The following is an 18,816-nucleotide window of genomic DNA, read 5'->3' as shown; positions in this document are numbered from 1 at the left end:
CTCCCGCGGCGAAAGGGATTAGTCACTGCTGTCGGCGGTGGATACCCTTGGGTCTCACCTAAAAAAAAATAATCAAGGGTAATTGATTTTCCCACTCCAATTTTATCCACTTACCCTCCTTTTTTAGTTATAAAATGGAGTGTAAGTGGATAAAATTGGAGTGGGGAAATCACCACTCATAATCAAATGTCCAGATTCTTCTGAGTCAAATAAATAAAGAATATATTTCTCATTATAAAGTTAGAAATAAATCCAGCTTTTTATTTGTTAGGAATAATTAACGGTGGGAATCGGATAATTTTCTTTCAATACGATTCTAGGAAATGCTAGAACAGCTTCCAGCGCGTCTTTTTATTTCTACTTTTTATTCTTTATTTATTTATTTATTTAATTTTGCGTCTGAGAGCTTTCAAACGGGTCGAGTATCTACCACCAGCTTCAGCTTCAAACATCAACGGTTTAACGGTAGTAAAACACCGCCCAACCCAATCCACGCAAAATTTAGCAACCGAATCATCAAAAGCCTAAAACCAATCTCAGATCCATCCCTTTTACCAAATTTCTGAGACATTGCGGATTGGAGCTCCCAGCTATGGCGTCGGAAACTGATTGTCTTCTTCGACACGCTTCGTCCTCCGCAGCAGAGGACGTGGCACAAGATATGGACGCGAAGCCCTTACTTTCTAGGTTTTTGAGCTATCCTATTGCCAATACCAATACGAATCCCCAGAGGCGTCGCAGGCTCTCTGCGAAGCTCGCCTCCGCGCCTCGGCCTCTTCGGCAACAGTCTTTTGGCCGTGACATCGGCCATGCCGCCAAAGAGACCTACTTGATTACTAGCCTCAGCTTCACGCTCCTTCAATACCTCGGGTACCTCTTCTTCTTCTTCTTCTTCAGCTCCTATCGATAATTGGATGTATTTAGCTCTGTTTGATTGCCGAGAAACTCGATGGAAACAGAAAGAAAATAGAAACGTGGAACAAAAACGAAAGTCTCGCAAATTCATTTTATATTGAATAATATTGAAGTTTATGTATTTATATAATAATGTGCTTCATTACTTTTCTGTGACTCCATAAAGCTTTAATTTAACCTGAAATTTCACTTCATTCTTTTTTTGCTGCTCAACTTTGAAAATTTGTGTTATTTCTAATCATTTATTTTCATTCAGGGTAGGCTACCGGTGGATGACAAGATTACTTGCTCTTGGTTGTTATGCCATGTTACTTATGCCCGGGTTTCTTCAAGGTGTGTGTTATGTTTGTTCCTATAATCACCGTCCAAATACGATCAAAATAAAAAAAAAAAAACTTTGTGACTGTGTAATGGCGGAAGGCTCATGGGTATCACCATTGAGGCTAAATTGGCTGTTTGCTAAAAATCCTCAGCCAGTCTTGGAAGATATTATTTAATGTTCATACTGATCAAATCATAATGTCTGCTGATCGAATTATAAGAAAATCTACAGTTATCTTTGTGTAAAATAAAAAGGCATCTGCATTTACGATTAGCTTCACTGTCATGATTTGTGCGGTTTGGTGCTAATCGAAGAAAGAATGTTCCATCTAGATGGGATTGTGCACCATCAAAATCATCTTTTGGAAAAGGCTCCAAGTTTCATTATTGTTGAAGTTCCACTTCAATAATCCCATCATTATGATAATTAGTATAGACATGTCAGTAGAATCCCCACTGCCGTGCTAAGACATTCTTTGACATAATCAACTTCCTAAACACAGCTTTGTTGTTTGCCATGTGATGAGAGTTTTGTCTACTTTGTTTATTATTTTATTGTAATGAATAGTAACTTGTGCTGTTCAATGGAGCATAACTTGATTGTTTATTTTTGTCCAGTTGCATTGTGTTATTTCTTTTCAAGCCAGGTCCGGCGTAGTATTGTGTATGGAGATCAACCAAGAAATAGGTAGGTGAATTTTGTTAAAGGTTTTGATTTTGACAAGTTCTGTGAATTCATTTCTTTAAAATTTTATCATGTATTATTTACAGGTTGGATCTCTATTTACCTGCAAATAGCGATGGAAAAAATCCAGTAGTGGTATTTGTAACTGGTGGAGCCTGGATTATTGGGTGAGTGATTTTAAATGGATGAGGGCATTGCTTAAAGACAGCTGGAAGCTGTTAGTTCAGCAATTCTTATAAATTTCTTTCGCGAATTGTTACAACAGTCTAGAGATTATATTCTCTGCTTCTTCTTTTCTTGGGGTGTATTATGCAAAGTGTTATTAGGTTAAGTTTCTGGTTGTATGACATTTAAGTTTCTATAATTCTATACTGATTTAGGTATAAAGCGTGGGGTTCTCTTTTAGGTCTGCAGTTGGCTGAAAGAGACATCATAGTGGCATGCGTTGATTACAGGTAATTGCTTTTAGTTCAAGAAGTACAAGTTGTAATGCACAATTAGATTAACTTTTATATGGTGCTTTAAATGAAGTATTTGGAAAATATTAGGCACTGATCGACTTGTAGACACCATGTTCACGTTGTGTCGATTATTAGAGGGATGCTTTAGTACACTAAACTATTCGTTTTTGTTCTATTCTGTTAAAGAATTGTAGTATACCAATAAAACTGCATAGGCATAAAATATAGACACTTCTTCGACCAAAAAAAAAAAAACAACTTATGTTGATTCATGTCCAAAAAAGTTGATCAAGCATGGTTAATTTATGCCAGTTTTTCAGTTTAACCATATAAGGATTGCTCCCTGAAACTTGAGTATATGCCATTCTAAAAGTTAAAAAGAGCCTCTTGTTTTGTTATGCTTGTTGTCTATGCATTGAAGATTTGTATTATGTGTATGTCACCCAAACGAACAGTTTTCACATTCAGTCTGTCCTTTCCTCTACAAGTTATGTTGATATGACTCATATGATGCATGCAGAAATTTTCCCCAGGGTACCATCAGTGATATGGTGAAAGATGCTTCTGAGGGTATCTCATTTATCTGCAACAATATAGCAGATTATGGAGGAGACCCTAACAGGTGAAAGTCCAACAATTTTGTTCTTCCCTTCCCCATCTTGAAACTGATTGATTTCTTTTTCTGACTTTGGTCCTTCTGTGATTTTTTTGAGTAGAATCTATCTAATGGGACAATCTGCTGGTGCACATATTTCTTCCTGTGCTCTTTTGGAGCAAGCAATCAAAGAATCTAAGAAAGAAGAGAGCATTTCTTGGAGCGTCTCCCAGATAAAGGCTTATTTTGGTTTATCTGGCGGGTAAAGTTTTATTTGTCGCATTATCATGAATCTACGGAACTTTACTGAATTTGAAGAAAAAAATTTATAAATTGGTTGCACCATTTGCAAAATTGGGGCTTCACAAAAAAAGTCTAAATGTGTCTAAACTAGGCAAGACAAAATCAGACTTCTAGAAACATAAATTTTTTGAAGCATGGTATATGATAGTGGAAAGAAATCTTTCCATCAGATACTTGACCGTAAACACTACACTGTTGCATTACTTACATGGCTCATTGTAGCATCAAGCTGTATTAGAGATTGATGACCAGTCATTACTTTGGTACTATGTTGATGGATCTACTCATTGAAGGCTATGGATGGATCAATACATTGAACCTTTTTTTTAATTCTCTTCACAGATATAATTTGATTAATTTAGTTGATCATTTCGACAATCGTGGACTATATCGTTCCATTTTTTTAAGGTACTTATCATAAGACATTTTGCTGGCGCTACTATCAATTATATTATGTTTTCTTTCTTGTTTGTTACTTCACGATGCTTTTGTTGTGATGTGTCATGCAGCATTATGGAAGGTGAAGAATCCTTGCATCAATTTTCTCCTGAACTTAAAGTAAAGGACCCAAGCAATCGGAATGCTGTTTCTCTCTTGCCTCCTATTACTCTTTTCCATGGAACTGCAGATTATTCGATACCATCCGATGCCAGGTTAGAATGCCCCTGATATAATAAATATTCATATGGGATTTGATGCATACTGTGTATATGTTGTATAAATAGTACCCTTAATTTAACACTGCTCATATTCTTCTGGAGCTATAAAAGAAACTAACATGTAGTAGATGTCTAATTTGAATACTTGGCTTATTATGCCTCCCATAAATTGAATTCCAAAAATGTTTTCTTAAATTAGAATAGATATAATGCCTGTCATCCATGGCTTGTGGTCTTCCTTTTTATACTATCCATACAGTACCAATTAAGACCTTGAAAGAAACATTTTGCCTTTAGTGGAAAACTTCAATTCGATCTGTCTTGATACAGACATCTGAATACCACTTGAATCAAAATATATTATGGTTTGATATCTTCAGAAACTAATGTGTCTTTATGTGCAGTAAAATTTTTGTAGACGCGCTTCAAAAGGCAGGCGCTCAAGCCGAGTTAATACTATATGATGGAAAGACTCATACAGATTTGTTTCTTCAAGTAAGTTATACTTCGAAGTTGAACCTTTTATTGTCACTATTACAAACTTCCGACTCAATTTACTACTCATATTTTGGTGCACGTACACTAGTTTATAGTTTAGAATCTTGGATAGCAATCTGAAATAGGATTTCAGGAATTCAATTATATATGAGGCTGCACTTTGCAGGATCCTCTAAGAGGTGGTAAAGATGAATTGTTTGACCAACTAATTGCTGTGATACATGCTGGTGATAAAGAAGCTCTTGAGAAAGATGCCATGGCACGCCCAAGAAAACGCCTGGTTCCAGAGATCTTGTTGAAGTTGGCACGCAACATCAGTCCCTTCTAGGTCACACACTGGTCATTATTTATCATAAATTATGCTCATGAAAAAGTGGTTGATTCAATCAGCTAGCGGAGATCTAAATTGTTCGAAAGAGAATATGAGATATTCAATTTGATGCGGTTGCTGCATCGTAATCCCAGAGTTGAATATTGCAGTTGAAGATCAGTAGCCTCAGATATTATCTAGAGATGGCCCCCCTTGTACTCCAATTATTTTACATGATTGGAAGAATTTGCTTGTGTAGTCCATGAATGTAGTCTTAATTCTTAAACGCCTTCAAATTTTAAATATTTTATTATAGTCAAGGTCTGATTTAGGGACTAGTTCTTTTTTTTTTTTTTCATATTAAACAGTTTTTTTTTTCTTTCCAAAAGGCATGAGGTGCAAATAAGAAAGAAACACAGGCAAACGATTCAAATTGAAAGTGAAGTTAGTTTAATAAGAAAGAACAACAAATTTAAGAAGTGTGAGCTTCACTTAAACAAATATTCTAGACTCTAGTAGAGTAAGATAACTAGGCATCAAATCAAACCACCATCCATTTCACTGCATCCTCAGAGCTCACTTTACATTGTTTTCTGCAATTCCTTTTTGACATTAATACAACCACCTATTTGACTTTGGGCAAAATAGAAAGTCACCATCATTATATAAAATGATGGTGAAGTCTTACAAAATTTGCATATAAGAACCTGTTCTACACAAATGTGTTAAATAAGAGTATCAATTTCTAACATTTTACTCTAAACTACCAATGAATTTGGACTCTCCATTTCTCAGCCACAGTATGAAGTCTCAAGCAATCTTGTGTTCAAACTCAGAAGAATAATTTTCCAGGGTAAAAGAAAGCCGAACGGCATTGATCAATGACCTAACTATTTGGAGATTTTATCAGCAGGTGGTGGAACTGGAACCTTTCTAACTGGGGTGGGAGGGATTGCAGAAGCCTCTTCGGCGGCATAATGCTTGCGTAATCTGTCCTGAAGGGCCCGTACTCGATCCTCAGTCTTGCGAAGCTTTCTCCATCTGTAAGCAGTCCAGAGGGCAAGACCACCATATACAGCAATATAGGAACCCCACACATAAGGGTAGGTCTCTGCGTGCTCTTTGATTTGTCGATACTTTTCTACCACAGCTCCTCCTAAACCAGCAGCAGCTTGAGTACTTGTGGTTTGCTGCTTTTCTTCTCCTTGTTCCTCAGTTGCCATCCCTCAATTTAGCTATTGAAACCACTGCAATATGAAGGAAAGTAGAACAAAAGTTGCAGAGAGATTTAAATATATATTAAATCATAATACAAAGTTACACAATCAGAAGAATGATCTGAGTACGTTAAATCACATCCAAATTTCTTAATAGCAACTAAAAATCCTAAGTCCAAAACCAAAACACAAGATACATTTATACACACAAAATTACCAAATTGAAAGCTTTAGCATTAAACATCACACAATCAGATCATGGTAAGCAATCAAAATATAACTATGGCTTTCGCCATTTAGGTCACAAGCATAAATGACAATTCCCGTACTGCAAATCGAAACATTTCAAGATATTATCAGATTGCAGGACAACACACAGTCAACCGGATTGAACAACTCACCAATTAGCTTTGGCAATCGGAAAATCAAATTTCTAGACATACCCAGATAAGAAAATTCAATGAAAATGGAAGTAGACATTAAAATATTGAAATCAAAAGTTAGAAATGGGAGCTTACCAATGGTGGGAAACGCTGAGAATCTTCAGAGATTGCAAAGAAGAAGAGGAAGCCTGACCTGACCGAAGTAAAAGAAGGGTTTAAGATCCCCAAACCCAAGCAAAAAAATATGGGCTTGGATCAAACGACAAAAAAATATGGCCCAGCTAGCATGTCAAAAGTGGGCCTGTGACCTGCAAAACGGCATGACCCGGATTGTCGTATGACGGGTCGCCCTCTTTAAAGTCTACATGAACCAGGCAGCCCTCCGGTTACTGGGTTTGGTTTCCCCACGTCCAGAGCGGTTAAATAACCGTTACTTTTCAAATGACGAACTATCTCCAAACCAGCAGAGCCCAATAAAGCTCTCTTTTTCTCTCACATTGCCACACAAACACATTGCTCTTTGCTGCAATGGCAGTGCTTCAATCTCTTGTCTTCTTGTTCCTAATGTTTTCTTTGGCTTCTACCCATTCTCAGTTTACGCAATTCCAGAACTACCCAGGTAATGAAATTCTGTAAATCTGTTTGTGTTAGAGGAATATGTTGCTCTAAAGGCTAGGCCTTCGAAAGTGACTGTGGTTTTCATTGTTTTCTCCGTTGCAGCTAAAGAGCCAACAAGAAGAAATTCTCGTAGACTTTCGAGGCCTCTGATTGGACATGATGGGAAGGTTTATACTTGCTCTGAGAAAGATTTGCTTGCATTTGAAAGTAATGGGTCCATTGCTTGGACCATGCATTTGAATTATACATGCAATTCTGATATGGCTCCTGTTCATGGTGGTAGAAGAAAGGTATGTGCTTTTCTTAATATGTCATGTCTAATATTATCTGATATCTGGTCCAAGTTTTTCTTTTTCTTGGTTTCTTTTTTCCAATCTGCTACAAAGAAAAGTTGTAAATTTATGCAAATCTTGGCAGATGTATCTGGTTGCAGATAACAGGGTGATTAAGATCAACTTGTTAAACAATGGAACTTCTGAACCAGCTGCAGAAGTTTTACTTAGTGCAGAACCAACTAAAGAAGGACAAGGCGGGATTGTTGGGCTCGCAGTTAGCACAATGAGTTCATCTGTATTTGTAAATATTAAAAATCGGGGACTCTTTGCATACATGACACGTGGACAGTTGCTCTGGAGTGCTGGACCTGCGATTGATCTATTTGGCTATCGTCAAGGTTGTAGGAAGAACAGTGCAGATTGTTTTTTTAATTCAGTCCCTGTGATTGATGAATGTGAGGCTAGTATCTATGTAAGGTCTGCTCATCCTTGCTTTTTTTCCCCATTTTTCTTTCAGAATTACAATTTAGGGGCATATTACAATGTGATTAGTTTCTCCCTCAGTATACTATACACAAGTTTGAAGAATGTTTACATAATTCAGGAAAGTAATTTCATTCGGAATTTTTTTGTCAAATCAACAATTTATAGTGTCATAACATCATACAGATCTCAAATACTGGAGGAGAATTGTACTCATTATCAATCCGCCGTCCACACTTCAAGTGGATCCAGGATTTAAGTTCTTATGACAAAGTTTTCACTATAACTCCTGCAAGCAATGGTAGATTGTATGTTACTGTTCCAGTTAAAGCTCTTTTGTTGGCACTAGATGTTTCTTCAGGAAATGTTTTGTGGGAGGGAAGTATTGGGCCATTAAGTACCGCAGATTACACACCAGTTGTCGATTCTAATGGTAAACTCCATGTTTCTTTATGAACTTTTGCCAAAATCTGTTTATAACTCATGGTGAATTGATTAGCCTTCTCTGCCACTTCATCCGCTATAATAGGTTGGATATCTATTGGTTCATTAGATGGGTTCCTATACACATTTTCACCAACTGGGGTTCTAAAGAAATTCTCAAGAACAGCTGTAACAGATTCTGTGATCCAAGTCAGTCCTATCCTTGACTGCACTGGCTTTGCAATTTATATTTCTCAGACAGAGATGGAGGGGAAGATCAGCCGCACAGTAGGCGAATATACTTATGTGTCTGCTATGAAACCCAAAAGTGTTCTTCTTACCTTGTATGTTCCAGCAACTGGGTCCATCTACTGGTCTGAAAGCTATCCTGGTAACTCAATTTATGGGGTGTTTTCTTCCTTTTTCACACCATTTTTATTGCTTAGCACACCCTAATTCTTTGGTCGGTTGTACCAGGCCAATTCTCCTCCTTTATGTCTCAGAGTGATCTTCGCCATTTTATACTAGACGAGAGGATTCTTCTTGCATTTGTGGCAGCTTCAAGTGAGATTCTAATTGTAAAGCACATATACTTCTCAACAATAGTTCATCAGTCATACAATATTTCGGTGTGTAGAAATATTGATTGCCACTGTAGTCTAATTGAGAAACATGAGAAAGAAGAGTGTCTTATCATTCTTTTACCACAGAGTCATATAGATGTGCACACCAATCCAAAACTCATTTGAGGTTGACAACCCCCCTGTAATGTATTTAGATGATATTATTATGTATATCTTCTGTGGAGCTAGCAGCAATTGGACTCACATATTGATATGTCTTCGTTGAATGAATGCAGAGACTGGAAACCCACTGGCATGCCGTTCTACACGTAAGACCTAACTCCACAATTGACTTGGCGCTCATTTATCTCACAGTGAATATAATTCTCTACTTATATTCAGGTCAGAAGCTGATGTCTAGCTGCTCCCAAGTAAGGCCGAAGCTTGTCAGCATCTACACTGGTAAGTAGCAACACTATGCAAATGCCATAATTGTAAATCTTCACTTTAAAGTTTTGAGTTGCCAGTGCTTTATTGTTTTTGTTCCCATCAGGTAATGAAAGGGCAATACTCTGGTTCCTGCTTTTTGAATCTGCAATCATGGTAGTACTTGCTGGACTTGTGCGATTCTGTTGTATATTTTGGAGTAAAAAGAAGCTTAAAGGTGAAAACCTTGGAAGTTTTCTTGAAAAGAGAGTAAGCTTTAAATCCTTATCATATGCTTCTTTAAAGTGTAAGTTTTCCATTAAAGAAAGGGATAGAGATGAGGCAGATCAAAGATGCTTATACTTGGACTAGATTAGCATTTATCAGTTACAGTTCTTGCACTATAATTCTTGTAAAGCCATGTTCCCCTCACTTTCTCAAATATGTTTGTGGCTCTTTTTATCCTTAATCCCAGCGTTCTCTTCGACTCAAAAAGAAGGCATTTGATAGAACCATTACAGAACTTGAGCAAAAAGCTGCAGTTGAAGCAATGGCCAATGAAGAGGTGCTTGAGAAATTGGGCAATCTGCTACAAAAAAGGGAAGGCATAGAAAGAAAGCTATCAACAACCTATAGCTTGGGCAGAGATGGAGGCAGCTCAAGGTCAAAAACTCTTCTTCCATTATATGACGGAAAAACCAGAAGCTATTATCTTCAAGGTGGAAAGAAAGAGAGTGGTGCTGTCTTCCACACATTAAGTGACATATCAACTTCGATAGAAAGCAGCAGTGGAGGAGGAGAGGCTGGCTGGACTTCTTGTGAAGACAAAGGGAAGGCACCATTGGAAGAAGAAGAGAGCTCAAGTGATGGTGGGTTCTTTACAAGAGACTACAAGAAAAGCCCATCAGAGCCAGCTTCAAGCTCAAGAGGATTTGTGAATCCATTGCTTGGGGAAAAAGAATGGACAGGCAAGAAGTTGCATTATGAGGATGAAGTGGATTCAGAGCCAAAGATAATGATTGGTAGCAGGAGCTTATCATTAAAAAGAAGAAGGGCTTTATCTTCAACTAATTAGAAAATAGATCACATAATCAATCACATAATTACACATACCACATACACGGATGACTTGCAAATTACAAGGCTGCCGTGCTTGTTTATCTTTTTCTAGTGCAAGAGGTACAGTGTGGCTTTTGTCTTTCACATTGCAAGCCTCTAGTGCAAATTACAAGCCTCTTATTTTTATATTGGTAGCACCAATTTTTATGTAAATGGTAAGTTTTTTTTGTGTTTGTCAGACAAGTTCGCATATTATATGTGAAAACAACAAATACAGATACATACAATACTGTATCAATGTCTCTACTTTTCCAGCTACTCTGAGTGTGATTAAAAAAACTTGTACTGTAGTCTTGACTACCAAATGCCATTTTCTGAAACATTCTAATTTGTGCAGATTGTTGTGCGGAATCAAAAATTTCACTTTGTCCAGGTTTCATTCCGTTACTGAGATCTGATAATTCATCTAAGGAGTCAAAAGCCCTTACCACCTAGCAAGTGGAGAAAGTGTATTAGTTCTCAGCAGTACAAACAAAATGTTGGAAAGGGTCATACCATATTTTGTAAATACCTGTCTCATCCATGGCCTTTTCGCAGCTTAATGACGCACACAAGCTGAAGCCGCCTCAATCATTCGAAACATTTCATTCGAAACATAATTCTTTTCCAGCCTTGGATCTGCCAACCCTTTAAAGTCTTCATTCTCAAGTGCTTGAGAAAGCAAAGGCAGAGCCTGGAGGAAAAGTTTAGCAGTTATAATCTAGGCATTGTAGACAAACCATACAATTCTGGTCATACAAAGTTAGCATAATACAGGTAAAAATTTGGTTGTCATCAGTTGTGACATGATCTTTGAATTTCTGTTCTCCGTAATTCAACATTGCCAGCTATATTAGGTGTTAAGAGAGCCCGAATAACAGTTGATGAGTCGCAACGTTCAGTGCGTGTAACATATAAATCGTTAACAAGGTTGCGCTGGAGCAGAGTGGTGGACATCTTCGAAGCAGTCAAAGAGGAGTTCAAGGTCTTGGTGCGTTGCATGCTCTGTTAAAACATCACCACCAGCCCACAGCCCAAGGGAATGAAGACCAGCCCATGGAAGATTGCCAACACTTGAACTAGACAATTGTAGAAAAATCTGAAAACGTAAAGAGAAGTCACCGACCTAGCTATTAGACATTGTATTAGAATACTATAGTTAATTCTACAAAAGTTGGTGCAAACCCAAACTCTAGAATGGTATGTCGGTTAGTATAAGTCTGGAAAGAAGAAAGCCAAAGTCGGTTAAGCAAGTTGGCAGCCAAATTAAAGCTTAGAGAATTATCTAGAGAAGAAACAATATGTGGCTAGGAGAAGAAGTCCCAAGTCGGTGGAACTTGGCAAAGTCGGCTAGGAACAACTATACATAGGCATGGTTGTATAATCAACCAATCAAGTGTTGGAATTTTAAAAGGTTTTAAAAATTTAACCGTTTTATTTAATTAATTATTTTGGCTATTTTATTTGATTTATTGTGGGGGTTATAAATATTTAATATTCATGTTTTATTTCTGGTTGGTGAATGCCTTAATTTTTGGTTGGTGAACTTTTATGATTGGTGAAGGTTACTTGTTTTTGGATGCCTATAAAAGGTCACTCCTCCTTCACATTTGAAACACACACATTACACCATCAGAATATCACATACCACAATCACCACCATAAACTGATTCTCTCCTTTTCTACTTTTATATATATTCTCTACTTTATATTATTATTTTGGCAATGGTTCTGTGACTTGGATACCCATATCCGTTTATGAACGTGCTCATAGCGGATCTTGAGTTTGTGTACAAGGGGTCGTATCTTGGAGTCTTGTAGACCGTCAGTACCTGCACGTAGGGAGGCTACAAAGGCTTTAGGACAGCGTCTTTGACGTGCTTCACCGTACCAAACTCACCTTCTTACTTATTATTTATTTTCCTTTTACTTACCTATTATTTTGTTTTCTTCAATTTCATTATACCTTAAAAGCTTTCCTATTTATTTATATGTTATTTATAATATAATATTTTTTTTGTGTTTGGCTTTACGGAAAAGGAAAACTATATTTTGTATATTTTTTATAACAATCTAAAGCCTTTGTAGATTAAAACTACTTTTTTTCCGTACTGTTGTGAAGCCTCAATTGAATACTTGATTGATGAGATTACCACTTGCTGCTTGGTTCAAACTGTAGTAAACAAAGTATTATCTTACATGTATTTCGAATAAATCATATTTGTTAGGTTGTGTCTTTATCATAGCATAAGTTTGATTATATATGTGAAACCATATGTCTATTAAACCTTTGTATGTTAAAATCATTTTCTTTCCGTACTGCTATAGGTTGTTTGTAGTTTACAATTGTTGCAATTCAATATCTATATTTATAATATATATGTAAGCTCTGCACAGTTTAATTTTACAAAATATTTATTAAGTGTGTTTGGTAAAAGGCGTGCTGGTTTGAAAATATTAGTGTGATGATTTGAATTTATTGTTTGAACAACCAAATATGTTCTCAACCTTTTGCTCAAAGACTTGTTTATCCATAAGTTTCAAAGTTCTATCAAAATGTATTTTTATCAGTTTGTTGGTTAAACATAATTATTGGTTTGTATAATTTTGAGGAAAAATTATTTGTTTTGTTGCATCTTTGTCATGCTATATATATATTGCACAGTTCATTTTGTATACTTGAAACTTTGCACAGTTCATTCTGTTGTTTGGGTTTCGGCCTTTTTTCAAAATTAAAAATTAAAACGCATTTGGCCGATTTATATCATATTATGCTATATACTTTGAATTAATGCATTGAAATTGTGACTCTTATGATTATGCTATTATTCCTCTAAATTTTTATTCAGACATTATTCCTCTGTATAAATTTTAGTTATATATTTAATTTGTGATTTGCAGTTGTAAGTTACTCAAAGAACACTTGTATTTTGAAATTGAGAGTTTGCTTTGATAAAATTTAAGAGCCTATTAATATATTTTCTTTAATTAATAATTTACATTACACTGACCATTCATTTGGATTGACTAATTGATATTTTGTAAAGTTCTGCAACTTATTTTATTAATATGTCTAATTAATGACCTTATTTCAATAGCGTTGGTATATTAATCATATTATTGCTGATTTTGGATATCAATTATCTTTAGTTTTTGGAAAATGGATCAAATTACGTTATGTGTGGTGTCTTTCGAGTATTTTATATAAATGTACATATATATTGCACTAACGATTGTGTTAAAGGTTTATCTTATTTATGGGAATAGAGATTTGCGTTATTTTCAATTTGGAGTTATGATGGAATCGGTATCAGGGGTCCAATATCATGTACCACAAGATAAGTTCTACCAATTAATACTTTATCTTATGCAAGTGTGAGCATTGCTATAAATTTATGTGATTCGAAGAAATTAACTTAGTTTGAATTTTGTGAATAAGACAATACAGAAACTTATCATTTGGCACTTGTTTAGTCTTGTCAAATTTTAAATAAATAAATAAATAACCTGAAATGGAAATCTATTTCATGATCTTATCTACATGGTCCTTTTGTTCTTTACAAATCAGAGTGTGTATTGTGTTTGTTTATTGTTTTACTTAATCTAGAAATGCCAATCCATGAGAATACTTCTTCTTGATTGCATACACTTATACCTTTTCTTTTCTCTATGGAATTTCTTTATATTGGTGTGAATGCCCAATTTTGTCAAACCTTAATTTGGTGAGTTTTCTATGATTACTTGTTTTGAAACCAACTTCAATTTATTGAGAATTAGAATTTTTACATTTATGGAGAAATTAATTTTGACTATTCTATTTTGTGCATATGCATATGTTTTCAAAATTTTCATTACTCCCATATAATGTGCTATATTGAAATCTTAAATGTGGAACAATTTATTTTGGACGTTAGCTTTTGAGATCCATTGTTGTCATTAACTTTAATTAGAAGCTTTGCAACGGCCATTTCATTTATATAATTGTTTTGTACTTTGGTATTGCTTTAAATCATTATTTTAGTGGCTTCATTTCAATTGCTCTTTCAAATATGGGAATTTCTTAATGTGGTGATTATTTTGATTTGTTGAAAGTTGATTACAATTTTTTTTACTGAAGCAATCAAAGTTTTTTTTTCTCCCAACCGTGTAATATTCCAAGGAAATTCTTCATTCAACAAAATCTAATTGTTTCTGGTGAAGGAATTAATGGATTTTAATGGTGCTTCTCCATTACTTTTGTAAACGTATAATTATACAATATTTCAGTGAGTATGAATTAGCATGCCTTCTTTATTTTGTCGAATTGAAAAGGCGTGCATGCATAATTAAATTTTCCTAAATTCTTTTCTTTCTTAATTGTTATATTAATTCTTTTGTATTCAATTGCGTCAGTTTTGGTATTAATTGTTTGAATATAAAATCTAAGAGCCTTATTTTTGGCAGTTAAGTTGTTGATATTGTTAGGTGATTATTGCCTTTAATGTTCTGAACATTTATGCAATTAATTACATTTAGTTTAAACGTCTTGGATTCATTTTAAAGTTGCCAACGCCTATATGTTTCAATTGTGCAATCCTTCATATTAGTAACTTGAGTTAATCTTGATAAAATATATTAAGTGAACTAATGTTCTTTTGAGTGTGAAGTCTTGATAGCTGCCACTTTGAGTTAATTGCCAGGAAGTGTACTTTGTGAAACCTTCTGGAGAAAACTGACATAAATGATAAATTATATCACTGTAAGCGGCATTTAATTTTGAATTTTGGTGTAAGGTTTTCAACCTGTAAATCCTCTAAAGTATTTTTGCATATCTTATGAATTTAAAATTAAATATAAATTTAGTATAATCTTCATATATTTTGCAAATTCCCTTAAATTTGTGGGGGTTGAGTTTTCCTTAACTATGTAGGTATTTGTTGTAATCTTTGTGGGTATTTCAAATACAAAATTAATATCAATTTTTTTTATATAGATTTTGAGTGGTTTTAATTACCTCTTTAAAACTAAAGTTATGTTGTATACTTATTATAAAAGTTTTGCATTCTTAATTTATTTTATTTTAAAAACAGTGTAGACAATTTGTGGAAGTTGAACTTTTCTAAATGGGAACTTTATTGCTGTAATTTTATTTGTTACTATCATTAAGCAATTTTTGCTTTTATGTTGAAAAATATTAGATTCATTTATGTAGGCTTTCCTTTTCTCTTTCCCAAAATTTTGAGTGTGTTTTCAATCTTTATGCTCTCGTGGGAAAGATTCATTACATTCATTTAGTGACATAATAATTTTATATTTCCTTGGCAAACATGTTGTGTCCGTGTGAAATTTGTTTATATTATAAAATTTTATTATGAGACTAATTTGTCTTCAATTTTGATATGAAAATGTGTGCAACTAATGATTACCTTGGTATAAAATTTTGGTAGAGACTTCTTATTGTCTTATAGGTTCCTATTGAGAATCAAGAAGATACAATTTCAACCTGGATATGCGATCATGATTTCAGCCACTTTGAGTGCACAAAAGGGAGTAAGAGTATCCTGAAATACTCAGTGTTTATAGTTAAATTTATTTAAAGAATTAATTGTTATATTGTTGTTCATAAGTGGTAGCAGGTGTACTCAAAGTTTCATGGACTTGAGAGGTACTCTTGATCATAAGATTTAATGTATGATGTTTTTTGTTATACTTAAATGTATACCAATCCGTATCTAATTTCCGATTATACTGAGGTGAAATCCACTAATCATTTGTGTGCAAGATTGTGTAGGAAATATTTCCAATAACATGCAGGTTTAGAGCGCGCTAAAACGAAGAATAAAGATATGACCTACATTATATATGCCTTGTGAAGGCTAGTCTTGATATGCATGCCTCGTGGAGGAGGCTATTAATGCAAAATATCGAGGGGGATGTGCTTAAGCCCATAAGGGAGTCACCTAGGGAGGTAACCCAACTTCTGTGATTGGAGATCCCATGAAGGAAGTTCAATGTGGTAGAAACAATCCATATTGCGTGACTCATATAGCACTCATAAAACTATGGAGATATCCTTGAGATATTCTTCTGCTCATCCCTAAGGCAAAAGTGCTATTTTATGTGACGTCAGAAAGGGATTTATCCCTGAATGAGTTTCGAGGCGGGCAAACTCCCGCAGGGTGCAGGTCACATGTACTCTTGGAGAACTCACCTAAGTGAGAGACGTCGTGAGGCCGCGACTATGAGAATTGGGCTATTCTCTAGTAACTCTCATGAGAATCAAGATTAGCGCATGGCCATAAATAGCGCTACCCCGCATCCAAGTCTCAACTAATACTATGTGTGGGATATGTTGAAGTTTGGTCAAAGGTGCCGAGTTCAATACTGTGTACACTCAGGTTCCTCAAATGGAGACTATCATCACTAAGTGAAGGTTCAAGCCCGGAAGGCACCTACACCTATTACATAGTATTATATATTTTTCACTGTTTTTTTTGTCACGGTAAAATTTTAAAAACCTTGTGGGGGATTGTTGGAATTTTAAAAGGTTTTAAAAATTTAACCGTTTTATTTAATTAATTATTTTGGCTATTTTATTTGATTTATTGTGGGGGTTATAAATATTTAATATTCATGTTTTATTTCTGGTTGGTGAATGCCTTAATTTTTGGTTGGTGAACTTTTATGATTGGTGAAGGTTACTTGTTTTTGGATGCCTATAAAAGGCCACTCCTCCTTCACATTTGAAACACACACATTACACCATCAGAATATCACATACCACAATCACCACCATAAACTGATTCTCTCCTTTTCTACTTTTATATATATTCTCTACTTTATATTATTATTTTGGCAATGGTTCTGTGACTTGGATACCCATATCCGTTTATGAACGTGCTCATAGCGGATCTTGAGTTTGTGTACAAGGGGTCGTATCTTGGAGTCTTGTAGACCGTCAGTACCTGCACGTAGGGAGGCTACAAAGGCTTTAGGACAGCGTCTTTGACGTGCTTCACCGTACCAAACTCACCTTCTTACTTATTATTTATTTTCCTTTTACTTACCTATTATTTTGTTTTCTTCAATTTCATTATACCTTAAAAGCTTTCCTATTTATTTATATGTTATTTATAATATAATATTTTTTTTGTGTTTGGCTTTACGGAAAAGGAAAACTATATTTTGTATATTTTTTATAACATCAAGAAGTGAAGAATGTCAATAAGAAGAGTGAGCAATAAGTTATAGAGCTAAGTAGTCCTTGTGAGAAGTGTGAGTGTTTTAGAGTTTGTCTCTAGAAGTGAGAAAGAGTGCTTGTAAGAGTTGGCATTTCCTTTGAGAGTTGTCTTGTTATAATATTTTGTGAGTCTAATACAAGTAAATTTGCTCAACAATTGGTATCCTGTGGGAGCTTCTTTGAGTCGTGACGAGTTTGTCTCAACAAGTTTGCATCTTTAGATCAAGCTTATTCGGTACTACCAGAATTCTGCCGACACGATGGAGGATCTTCACGTAGTTGGAGAAATCACGAAGCTCAACAGCAAAAATTACAACACGTGGGCTACATGTATGGAATCTTATATGCAAGGTCAAGATCTTTGGGATGTCGTCGTGGGCAACGATATTACACAACCACGAGAAGACAACAATGACACTTTGCGTAAGTGGAAGATCAAAGCAGGTAAAGCCATGTTTGCCCTAAAGACATCAATTGAAGAAGAAATATTGGAGCACATAAGGAAAGCCAAAACACCAAAGAAAGCATAGGACACGTTTGCAACACTTTTATCAAAAAGGAAAGACCAACTCTTACAAGCACTCTTTCTCACTTGTAGGACAAACTCTAGAACACTCACACTTCTCACAAGGACTATACTTAGCTCTATAGCTTATTGCTCACTCATCTTATTGACAGTCTTCACTTCTTGATTGGTTGATTATACAATGCATGGCTTCATGCCTATTTATAGTTGTTCCTAGCCGACTTTGCCAAGTTCCACCGACTTGGGACTTCTTCTCCTAGCCACATATTGTTTCTTCTCTAGATAATTCTCCAAGCTTTAATTTGGTTGCCAACTTGCTTAGCCGACTTTGGCTTTTTTCTTTCCAGACTTATACTAACTGACATACCATTCTAGAGTTTGGGGTTGCACCAACTTTTCTAGAATTAACTATAGTATTCTAATACAATATTTAATAGCTAGGTCAGTGAACTTCTCTTCACTTTTTCAAATTTTTCTATAATTGTCTAGTTCAAGTGTTGGCAATCTTCCATGGGCTAGTCTTCATTCCCTTGGGCTATGGGCCGGTGGTGATGTTTTAACACTCCCCCTCAACACTAGCTCACATTCTTTGCATTATATTGTGTTGTCGTTGAAAATTTTCGAACTTGTTTGTACTCAAAACTTTTGTGAATAAGTCCGCAACTTGATCATCTGTACTGGTATGCCTCATCTCAATTTCTTCTTGTAGAACATTCTACCTGATAAAATGGTAGTGTATCTCGACATGTTTGGTTCTTACATGAAAGACTGGATCTTCAGCCAAACAAACTGCCGATTGATTATCACAATATAACGGCACTGAATAATCTACCAATTG

The 18,816-nt window shown here is 35.3% G+C and overlaps 3 protein-coding genes and 1 long non-coding RNA gene across 5 annotated transcripts; 2 read left to right on the top strand and 2 right to left on the bottom strand.

The window, feature by feature from the left end:
• Positions 1–331: 331 nt before the first annotated feature.
• LOC110759604 (isoprenylcysteine alpha-carbonyl methylesterase ICME-like) lies at positions 332–5,085 on the top strand. Of its 2 annotated transcripts, none has more exons than XM_021961691.2 (11): positions 332–870; positions 1,172–1,248; positions 1,855–1,924; positions 2,008–2,088; positions 2,302–2,376; positions 2,903–3,004; positions 3,099–3,239; positions 3,623–3,688; positions 3,790–3,933; positions 4,344–4,434; positions 4,604–5,085. In XM_021961691.2, the coding sequence occupies exons 1-11, from the start codon at positions 593–595 to the stop codon at positions 4,763–4,765; spliced, it is 1,287 nt and encodes a 428-aa protein (XP_021817383.2). In that variant the 5' UTR covers positions 332–592; the 3' UTR covers positions 4,766–5,085. The 2 variants fall into 2 exon arrangements, with proteins under 2 accessions (XP_021817383.2, XP_088107165.1); XM_088251039.1 differs by having other exon boundaries at positions 730–870; positions 1,177–1,248.
• A 198-nt stretch (positions 5,086–5,283) lies between these two features.
• On the bottom strand, positions 5,284–6,600 carry LOC110759673 (uncharacterized). Its single transcript, XM_021961768.2, has 2 exons — positions 6,483–6,600; positions 5,284–5,994 (listed from the first exon to the last, which is right to left on the bottom strand). The coding sequence occupies exon 2, from the start codon at positions 5,968–5,970 to the stop codon at positions 5,638–5,640; it is 333 nt and encodes a 110-aa protein (XP_021817460.1). The 5' UTR covers positions 5,971–5,994; positions 6,483–6,600; the 3' UTR covers positions 5,284–5,637.
• Positions 6,601–6,681: 81 nt separating this feature from the next.
• Positions 6,682–10,381, top strand: GEX3 (gamete-expressed 3). The gene is made up of 10 exons (XM_021962268.2): positions 6,682–6,966; positions 7,068–7,255; positions 7,383–7,712; positions 7,910–8,156; positions 8,253–8,537; positions 8,624–8,710; positions 9,006–9,038; positions 9,112–9,171; positions 9,263–9,405; positions 9,611–10,381. Exons 1-10 carry the CDS (start codon positions 6,876–6,878, stop codon positions 10,208–10,210), a joined length of 2,064 nt encoding a protein of 687 aa, XP_021817960.2. The 5' UTR covers positions 6,682–6,875; the 3' UTR covers positions 10,211–10,381.
• A 165-nt stretch (positions 10,382–10,546) lies between these two features.
• LOC110747828 (uncharacterized) lies at positions 10,547–11,454 on the bottom strand. The gene is made up of 3 exons (XR_002525318.2): positions 11,009–11,454; positions 10,766–10,927; positions 10,547–10,685 (listed from the first exon to the last, which is right to left on the bottom strand). It is a non-coding gene; the product is annotated as an uncharacterized LOC110747828 (long non-coding RNA).
• Positions 11,455–18,816: the final 7,362 nt, after the last annotated feature.

Source organism: Prunus avium, chromosome 3, assembly GCF_965620075.1.
Source record: "Prunus avium chromosome 3, drPruAviu1.hap1.1, whole genome shotgun sequence".
NCBI lineage: Eukaryota > Viridiplantae > Streptophyta > Magnoliopsida > Rosales > Rosaceae > Prunus > Prunus avium.
Note: the sequence above shows the minus strand (reverse complement) of the source record. Positions and strands in the feature narration are given on the sequence as shown.